This window comes from Parambassis ranga, chromosome 21 (assembly GCF_900634625.1).
Source record: "Parambassis ranga chromosome 21, fParRan2.1, whole genome shotgun sequence".
Taxonomy (NCBI): Eukaryota; Metazoa; Chordata; class Actinopteri; family Ambassidae; genus Parambassis; species Parambassis ranga.
In genome coordinates, this window is record NC_041041.1 from 13899584 (window position 1) to 13910486 (window position 10903).

The 10903-nt window shown below is 39.2% G+C and overlaps 1 protein-coding gene across 1 annotated transcript; it reads right to left on the reverse strand.

Annotated features, from left to right (window-relative positions):
• Positions 1-1071: 1071 nt before the first annotated feature.
• LOC114426768 (sorting nexin-4-like) lies at positions 1072-7058 on the reverse strand. The gene is made up of 14 exons (XM_028394384.1): positions 6910-7058; positions 6140-6264; positions 5647-5788; positions 5376-5525; positions 4784-4831; positions 4520-4575; positions 4101-4173; positions 3715-3776; positions 3569-3634; positions 3377-3466; positions 3114-3213; positions 2761-2906; positions 2476-2590; positions 1072-2371 (listed from the first exon to the last, which is right to left on the reverse strand). Exons 1-14 carry the CDS (start codon positions 7003-7005, stop codon positions 2324-2326), a joined length of 1317 nt encoding a protein of 438 aa, XP_028250185.1. The 5' UTR covers positions 7006-7058; the 3' UTR covers positions 1072-2323.
• Positions 7059-10903: the final 3845 nt, after the last annotated feature.

Below are 10903 nucleotides of genomic sequence, written 5' to 3' on the forward strand. Positions count from 1 at the left end.
CTTTCAACATAATCATTAGTGCTTTGTGTTATTAACATTCCCGCACCGTGACCGTTACCAGAAATTAGGATTCAGACTGTCTGCCACCTGTAAATTAGTGCGAGAAAAAAAAACTCAATCACCCATATTATCTCTGTGATACTTATCCTATCACTCAAACCGTTTTCATTCCACATGTGCATCAGGGGCCAAGCCGTTTCATCACCACGTGTAATTTGAAATGTAACCTTACTGGAGGCAATCGCGCCCCTTTCATTTCCTAACAATGACAATATGCTGCAAATACCTGAGGAGACTAAACAGCACATTTCCGCACAAGCCTAAAGTTATAGAGCTGACATGATTTAAGTAGTCTGTTCCACTTTCCTACCGACTAATAAACCTGCAATTTACTTGGATTGTGCCCATTAAATATCTAGGTTCTGAAGAGAATACAGGGTTTTCAGATGGAAGACTTTGGTCTGTCTTTAATGTTAAATTAATGTTAGGTTTCTCTTTGAGAAAACCACATGATCTCATACTAACCAACAAGTAGGTGGATCTTAAAAGAGAGCATTTTCCTTTTATTTTTTTCCAAAGCCTCTTTCATCTCTGCCAAACTGAAATGTTTTTTAGAAATCAGCAGGTGGCGTAATTCATTCAAAATCTCACAGCAGGAACCTGTACCTTAAACATATATATACATATATAACACATCTGCTGCTCTCAGTGTGGGGAAGAAAGCGATTATTCAGGATTCATGCATGAATCAGTGGGAAGAATATTTTTTGCATTGTTGGCATATATGACTGTAAACACACACACACACACACCATTTGATTTTGTCTCACCATGTGACAAGGAGAAAAGGTTATGGTAACATAGGGGTAAGCCTCTGTGTTATTATGATACAGATGGATAACAACACTTTGACCTTTAGACTGTGTCATTAAAGGCAGTTTCTCCCACATTTCAGCCACAGACAAAAATGTAAAAAGTAGTTAAAAAGAAACATGTTTATTAGTGTCTTAGTATAAAGATTACATGTGACACATTTATTATAAAAAACATACATAAAGCCTCAATCTGAGATAATTTCAGCAAACTGATTTTGTTTATTCTGAAAAAAAAACTTGAATTTGTTGATCTTAGCACAACATTCAGATGTCAGATTCATTTGGAACCATTGTAATTTCTTCAGACAGATATTATAAGGAAAAACAAAGGTGCATCATTACCTGTAGGGTACAGTATTCATAATAAATCACACATTTGGTCAACTCTTACAGATTTACACTGAGCTGAAGAACTCCTGTGTGTCCATGCCATTGTACCTCTGTTAAACGTGTACTAAACTAATGTTCGTACTCAATCTTTTAGAAAGCTCAACGGCAAAGAAAAGGCTCAGCGATGGATCTGCTTTAAACATTAAGCACCTGTTAGATCAAGGACGTATGCAAGGAAGTAAACAGAGTGGTGCGAGGCTCTTCTGACTCCATTTAGTCACAGCTCTTCTGGCACAGAACAACTATAAATATGTATATGAATTAAAATACCTACCCTAACCCTTCTTGTGGATGTTCAGCCTGTGATCTGTACCATAAAAGCACTTGGTCATCATTATAACATAAAGTCAGGTCACAAACAAAGGAAATCTTAAAGTGTAGTGGCTTTCTGAAGTATGATCCATGTTTCTGTACCAAACAGCCAAATTACCAGCATTTCATTTTACATGAATTTAGCTTTTCAGTTTATATTTTGACAATACATTGGCAGGAAATCCCTGGCTAATTCACCAACACCTTCTGTATTTGGAAAAAAAGTGCCACATTAGCTCAAAGGTTAGCATCACCCTGCTCAGTAGTGCTATCTCATTTTTTTCTTCCATTCTTCAGCTTATTGTCAATTTGAATATCAACAATTAATCAGAACTTAAACTAGTAAGACTGCCTTTCATATCAGTCATACAGACCAAAAGCCCACCTTCTCATGGATAAGCATTAATAAAAAAAAAACCTCTTCTGAAGGAGGAGGTAATAGCTGTACAGCTGTGCAGCATCAGGCACCATCAGAGGCACATTTCATTTAAGATCTGGAATAAGGGAAGACTGTTGGAAAGCTGGACTGTCTGTGCATTAGTAGAGATTATATAAGCAGAATGATAAGAAATGTGAATGTAAAAGGAAACAATCTTCTTAATGACTCACTTCTTTCTAAATAATTGTGTGTGAATGCAACATAGAAAACAAAGTGAAGGCAGTAATCCTTTTTCCTGTGGTGTTGGCCGACCGTCCCAGTCTGTACAATCAGAATGACTATTGTTTTGGTGGAGAGCATGATTGGCTCACATTTTGTTGAAGCACTCCTTGGCATTGGACCACACCTGGATTCCCTAAAATAAGAAAAAATGTCTCTAAGATTGTGGAGAAACATCAGGAGTAACAATGCTTTAACAAAACATGTTAACCAAAGCCAGTGGAAAGGAAACATACAAACCTTTTTACACATGCTGATCTGCATAATGGCATAGTTGATTAATGCTTCACGTAAATCTTTGTCTTTCTGCTCTTTAAACCGTTCAATGTCGTCCCAGGCTGCTTGCACAAATTCTCTGATGACACAGTGACAAACGACACACAGTATATTGTCAGTCCTTTTGTGTGGACATGAAGCACTGGCAGAAACATAATGAACAAAGAGGAAGAAACATGATGGAGAAAGGAAGGAAATGTAGAAATTCAAAAGTCAGACAGCTGAGATAAAGGATGATGTTGGGCTTACTGGCACTCCGTGTTCTTCTGTTTGACCATTTCCTCTCCCTCCTGGATACTCTGCTCGAGGGCTGCTAACTTGACCTCCCTCTGTTCCTGGGTCTCTTGGCCAAACAGCTTACTGGTCATTCCCTTCAGAGAGAAGATCCGTACTGTCTGCACTCACACAGACACACACATACACACAAATTATATAATCAATTATAATCAAAACCAATATTCTGTCAAATCATGTATTGGTAACTTAGTGTGAGGGAGAAAATGAGAGATAATAAGCAAGGCCGACCTTTGTTCATTTACAGGTCATTCTGTTGATTCATGAACACTGTCATTGCTGATAAATGAACTGAAGAGCTGAATTACCCCAGTTGCCAGTTCTTCTTTCTGTTGCTTCTTGTGGGCAAGTTCCTGCGCTGTCATCTCCAACTCATACTGGATCAACTCATGTTTCCTACATACTGACCTTAATAAACACAAAAATTAGAACAGAGCTAGATTAAAATCAACCTTGAATCAAACCACCTCAAGCTGTCAGAAACGGAAAAACGTTTCTCTGTATATTCATTTTTTGTGTAAAATAAACAAGTATTCCATGATTTGTTTCTTTCCTCTACACACTCACTGACCTGACTGCATCAGTGTAGAAGAGGTATTCTTTCAGTTGGTCTGCATAGTGCTCTTCTTCTTCCAGAATGTCATCTATTGATGCAGCGTACCTAACCACACACACAGTGACATTTATAAGTGAGCTGCGGCCTTTACGTATCAGGAAGTGAGACGCTACACTAGTTCAAGCAGATAAATAATCTATTACTTACGTGTCCATGTGGTGTCCAGCACTCTGCAGTCCGTCTCCCATCTCCTTTTCTATAGCACTCCACTCACTGCAGACATAACAATCCAGCCTTGTGTGAATAGAATTCAGCAACCTTCTATATTAAGTCCTAAAAATGATTTTTCTCACCTGAAAACTCTGCCATAGTTGCCGTGGACTTTGTAAACTCCATACAGCCTGTCTGCTACTCGCTGTAGTAACAATGAAATCATAATCAGCAACATCTTTCAACTTACAACTTTATACTTTGAATGTGCTTTTGTTTTAGGCCCCTAGGTGACACAGATGAACACTGAAAAAATAGTTCAAGCTGGATCACAACGAGCAGAGAAGTAACAAAACATCCAAGCTAGATGCTAATCAAAAACTCTAAGAGTTGACAGACTAAATGTCGATCTAATTTGGGTTTCAACAAGTATTCAAAAAGGAATACAAATATTATATGCAACATGCAAATTGAGTGAACATAGTATAAGCTATGGACAAGTCTAAACTTGCAGTGTGCTGAAACTCACCGCTCGCACCCTGAGTAACTGAGAGATGACAGTATTCAGCTCGTCACTGTAGTGTTTCAGTGCTGTGAATCGCCTGGTGAACACAACAAACATTTTGTAATACCATCTGTTTACATATTGAATACAAACCCATTCTCTGTGTTTGGTTTGTGCTGCACCAGAGTAAATTACTGTTAAATGTCTGCGAATTTAAAAAATATCCCAAAGCTATCATTACCATACAAACTTTTGCCACAGCAATTATTAATTCAGTCTGTTTATTAACAGACAGGCCTTAACAGTTTCAGGAGGATTTTTTTTTCCTTGTGGTTCTTCAATCAAAATCATAAACTGTATGACTTGTATAAATTATTTCAAACCAAAATCATTTTACATTTTCTAAATAAAACCCCCTAAATGCATGTCTGTTTGACACCTACTTGTCAGGGTTCTTGACTCTGAACATGGCACTCAAAGACTTTAGTCTGGAGTCAGCCTGGCAGGGAACAGAATTACACAGGTTCAGAAGATGGATCACAAAAGAATCTATTTAACTTTCATATGCCTGAGGTGATAAAACAAAGCCTGAACCTCTGATAATATTAGTTAGCAACACATTTTCACTAAAGAAACTCAAACACTTGATGTAAAGCACAACTGGCTCTACTACTAAAGGAAAAGAGATGAAGCACAGCTAACTGTACCTTGTCTTGGAAACCTGTCTCAAGAACTGCCTCCCTCCATCCTTTCTCCTGAGAATAGACAGAAGGGTACATTAACCATTGTGTATAAAATATGAGTCATCTAGATGAGAAGAACCCTAAAGCAAAAAAGCAGAGCAAGGTGCAGAGGAGTATATTGCTACAGGCTACGAAGAAACACAAATCCAGGAGTTCAGTTTAATGTTGCATCCAATGGACAAAACCATTTTTCAACATGAGAATGATAACTCAGAAAGAACTCATTTTCACCACCATGCTGACAGATAAGGAACAAAACAGATTTATGAGCTGTGAGGTGTTGCCTTTCTCAATAATGTTATTGAGATTACTGTGTAACCGCTGCAGGGACAGTTCAGCCTCCCTTTCTTACATGGCACAGTACCTTCTGCTGAAATCGCAGTTTTATATTACTTGCTCTCTGTCTGTGTCCTGTAGCAATATCCTCCAACAAATGCAACCTTATCATTTTTTTTTTCATTCTGTACTCATACAACTCTGTTGTGTGGAATCTGTGCCTGTATATGTATGGCACCAGACTGCTAAGGAACATTGTGAGATATGTGTAGCTGCTAACCTCTGTGAGAAACAGGAAGAAAATCTTGTCGTTGGAAAGGACAGGATGTGATGCAACACGCAACAGAAAGTTTTCCAGACCGACTCTCCTTCGCTCAACAAAATCTGGGTCAAGGTTGTCTGCTGAAAGCTTATGCCACACGAACTCAGCCTACATGACACACAAAAAGACAAATGGGGTAAACCAACAACTACAAATAAGAAATGCAGGGCAAACTTTCTATAATTATGTATACTGAATCATCTTTTCTCACTACCCCTGTGTCACTCACCCTTTTCTCTGGCAGTGGGGGAACGATGATGTAGGGGTAAGTGACAAGGAGGTATGTTCTGAGCAGCTCAAACTCACTGTAGCGTCTCCACAAAGTGTCAGGTGGAGCTTGTGTACCTCCCTCTGGGACTGTTTCTGCCGGTCTGCAGAGGGAAAAAAAGCTGTTTGACACAAGTGTAAATAATTATACTGCTACTACCCTAACTCTGATTTCTAAAGCAGAGATGGGAAAACAAAGTCCATGCCTTCAAAAACCTGGTCCTTTCTTGACCAGGTTTAATTAAACCAGGTTCAATTATGTGGAGTGTGCTGGAGCGGTTCTCATCACAGCCGCCAAATACTTTGCTGTATACATGAGCACACAATGTGACCACTGCGTTAATTATACAGAGATGCAAAATGTAGTATTTACAAAACCATGCAAGACAAAACAAGATCTTCAGTACTCTGATTATGTGAAAGAGGAAAACCATGTGATCCACTTTACAACCTACCGTACTTCTATGAGGTAGACAGTATAGGTTTCTTGCATGTTAACCGTGTTCTTTCCCGTTCTCTTCTCTGCCTCTGCTACATTTATCTCCATTTTTCTCAGCAGGGCTGTCCCTCTTTCCACCATCTACACAAACAAATGACAGGCAAGGTCATATAAAATAGGGATGTAAAACAAATAAGGAAGCATCATGACAAATTTGCATCAGGTAAACAGACAGACATGCATTGAAGCAGGTAAACAGTAATTTCCTGCACACTTTATGACAGGTCACAAGACAACAACCTAACACTAATAAAGTGTGATGTAGTGTAATAAAGTGATGGAAGAAATCGCCTTCTCATCAATAATGTTCTTTATTTGGCACCACGTTGAGACTTACAGGACACAAAGACCTAGTTTATAGACAAGACTAGTCCAAAGACAACAAACTCTAGCTTTAACGTATGTTTCCATATATGCTAGCTAACAGGCTAGCATCACGAGTAAAGTTTACAAAGAAGTTGTAAACTACTGTTTTAGAAGAAAGTTAAGCTTATTTGATAGCTTTAACGTAACAATGCAAAACGTGCAGGTATATTTAGCAGTGACTGTAATTAAAGTATCATAAAACTCTTGCAGCTTTAACAAAAACTTTGGGAAAATCTCTATATACTAACTCCATTTGACGCTAGCTAGCTAACATTAGGCCTTAGTGGGGATGTTTTCCAATCGTAAAACAGACTTTTAAAATAAAAAACAAGTGTGACAAGAAGAACTAAAAAGTACGACCGTGTTTATAATGTTGTTCTCTGATTCCGCTGAAGTGAGGTCGGTGTTACCGATCACGGCTACTTCTTCGCTACTTCCAGAGTCTGCCATGATCATCTGACTGCCGAGAAGCTGCTGCTGCTGTCAGCTGAGCTGGCGGAGCTGACTGCTGCCTGTTGGCTCTGCGCATGCGCAAATCAGCAGGAAACAACTGCTCTCCAAACTAAAGATGGCACACGGAAGTTAAAATAAGCAGTGTTTTAATGGCTCACATTAATTATAAAATAAAATATAAAATAACAAGTTTTTTTTGTAATTCATTTCAATTGAATTTACTTGTAGTTCTTCTCTGTCAGTGCCTTCATGTGAAAAATGTGTGACCAGCAGACCATTGTGTATACAAAACAGTTTCTACCTTCATAATATTGTCATCTAAACATCTTTGGTGGTGTCTCCTTTTACACATAGACTTCTTATTTGATTAAGTTTATAGTTCGCTTGACAAAGCTGAGACTGAGACTAAAGCCCATAGCAGGCTCAGTTAACTCTTGCCCATCACCTGAGCTGTGCTGCTATAGGCCTGTGCTGCTGATGGATCCAAAGCCAGGCTCCTGACTGTCGAACCTGTTAACCTGACACAAAAGCATTTCTTTGGCAACACTGACATCTGCTGGTGGAGTCGTAGCTTGGGCTTTGATGGCCTTCGCCTTGGACCCCAGACTTTTGTGAGGTGTCTGATATCTTATTGTGGTAGCTCTGTATTATCATGCATGAGGCTTTAAACACTTGTTAATTGTAATTATTCATAATGACCATTGTTCTACAGTGTAGGCTCTTTATAACAGAACAAAACAAAGTACATGTTTGTTGATATTACCTGCTAAGAGTCATATGATGTTAAACATGATATAGGCTAAATATTATTTTGGCAGCGGAAAAAAGTACTGACCACTGTAGAGTGTATAAAAATGTCATAGGTGTCACAGATGATGAGTTTCCTCACTGTGGTGATATCATTTGGTCCCTCTCTTATTTTTTTTGTGGATGGTTGTGGGCCCAGATCTGAATAAGAGGGATGCGGTCTGCCTGAGGCTAGTAAACAGCACAGAAACACAGCCTTTTAGTTCCTGTGGTCACCCTGTGCAGTGTTTAATGTTTAAAGAGAAGGGTGGAGCAGCATTTAGTAAGGAAGCATTTTATATAGATGCCACTGGGAATGGAGTGGGGTGTTGGAGTGCTGTGGGGTGAATTAAAAAAAAGAGAAAAGATAGTTTGAGACAAATAAATGCACGGAAGGGGGCAGAAGGTATGAAGGTGATTCAATGAAACCCTTAACTGTGAGTAATGATCAGTGACACAGAGGCACCAGGTACATGGACAGACAGATGGATGGAGTGATGGTGGGATGCGGTTTCAGGCTGCAGTGTGTCAGGAAACCCACGGCTTGTGCTGTGACCAGCTGTTGTCTCAGCAACAGCATAGTTACCATTCTTTCCTGCCACTGACCTCAAACCAGCACCACCACTTCCTGTCCGCACACACGGGCACTCAGACACACACATAAGGATGCACATAGCTCTAGCCCTATTTGGATGGCTATAATTGGCCATTTGACAACTTTTTAGAGCTCACTAGACACACTTCTTTCAACACAAAGCTACAATAAGCTATGCACAGTGTGTGTGTGTGTGTGTTCCTTTATTTGTTCTAAACACTGCTGCTGCTTTCAGCTGCTGAAAGACTATAATTTACATGTGCTTTATACACAGAAAAACACATACCGAAAACGCAGGGAAACAGTTATCACCTGGATTCTGCCATAATCAGTCTAAACATAGCAAATACCCAGATATGATTTAACATGTACTAACATTATTATTATTATTTTGGTTTTTTTAATCATGTTTGTGGCTCTGAAACATCTTTCATTTAAGGTACCTGTTGTTCAAATTATTTTCCTGTGTATGTCCAAAAGAGCACATTATTGTTGTGATGTTGTTGATGTTTCAGTGTTGACCAGCAGAGGGTAGCAAAAACCAAATAAAAATAATCTGTGGTGCGACAATGTGAGAGAATCAGTATTATACACCGAGCCTAAATATAAGAGCATGGCACCAGCATTCACACAGTACAGCTGTTTAAAGTAGGCTGAACCCAGCCATCTCTCTCTGAATGTATATTGCTATAGTTAGAAAAGAGTAAGAACTGTAGCAGAACAAATGGTCAGACTGTTAAAATTTCCTAAAGTTGTGTTTTTATGTGGTATTCAGTGGCGTTTAATGAGAAAAAAATGAATGACGTCTGCTACTTTCTGAATGAACAAATTGCAAAGTCATCAAACAAGTCAAATGCAGATTATAACTGTCAGATAATATCATCAACAGTACATGACTATATTCAGCATACATGATCATTCTCTTTGCATGTCTCTGGGGCTTTATTCATGCCTTCCCTGTGTGATTAATCATCAGTACATTTTTTAGTATTGTTTTATAGGCTTGTCTTTAACCATATATCTGGTTCATAGGAAGTTTGTGGAAGGCGTGTTTTATGTGGATGTGTATGTATGTCATGTGTACATGCTGTGTACAAGCCCGGTCATCAAGATCATAAAGAGGAAGTCCTTGTGGTCAGAAGGGAACACATGTTTCGCTCCATGTCATAGCCTCCGTCCTTCTTTTTCCTCTCCTTCATCCTTCTATTCTTGCCTTTGACGGTGGTGGAAAACTCATGCACTATGTCCAGTGGGCCTTTATTTGTGTGGGTGAGCATGTATAGCATTCACATGTGTATACCATAGGATTAGTCAAAATGATGTTGCTCATATTTTGTGTGTATGTTAGGAAACTTTTTGCTCCCCTAGTTCTGCTTAATTGGAGTTCAACGATTGGACACCTGAGGCTGGATATAAAATTTAGTTAATTTGTCCAACTTTACAAGAGAACTAAACATTTTTACAGTCTGGTATCTGATTTGACAACTGTACCAGGACTTTGCTGGGATCAGGTCCTGGTCCAGATGGTGATGATGAGCTTCAGGAGACCTATGGGTGATGTTACAGAGGGTTCATCAATCTTTTTGTAGTTTTGACTTCTAACAACAGATCCTATTATTTTTCCAAAAATATGTGTTATCATCACCCACTGATGACATTACAACATATGCTAATTAGAAGGTATCAATCCATGGGGGGCAAAATGGAATTACTATCAGTATTGATTTGGGTTTTCTTGCTTTCCACACATCTTGCAAACTTTCCTCTGGTTTCCTCTCTTCATCCATCCCCAACTTGTTGACAAATTAAGACGTGCAAGTCTCATTGAATGCTTCTCTGCATGACTGCCACTTCTTTCCAACAGGCTCATATGGATGTGTACACATTTACTGTAGATGGGCACTTGTGCTCACACACACACACTCAGACACACATATGAAGAGTGTGAGCAATGCAGTATAATAAGCAGCGTGGCAGAAATGTGGTCAGCTTTGCCCCATGTGCAATCGTTGAGAAACCACATGAAGGCTTCTGGGTATTAAAGGACAAGCCTTGGTTGGCTGGGAGGGAATCTGTCATGCAACAAGAAAACTGTGTTTTTCACCCTTTTTCCTTCTTTCATGTCCTCTCAAACCTTTTTTTATTCTTCTTTCCAAGTTCTGCCTTTTTCCAATTTCTCTGCCTCTCTCTTCCCAATTTTTTTCTCCTTCATTTCTTTCATTCTGTGGCATATTAGACTCGGTTGTAATACTCTCCAGCTTAAAATGCATAGACCACTGGAATGTTCCGTCAAAGAGGTGGGCGGACCCAGGGGGCGGGACAGACCAACATAACCAATTAAGGAGGAGATTGAGGTAAGACGGACAGCTTCTAAATGGTGTAATAACAACCTACTAAAATGTAATTACAATGCAATAGCAATAGACACTTCTAATGACAGGATGTATATGCCAATGTGATTTCCTAATTATGGCCTTGGCATAATGGGTGACTGTTAACATGGCGTGGAGATTATAGAGA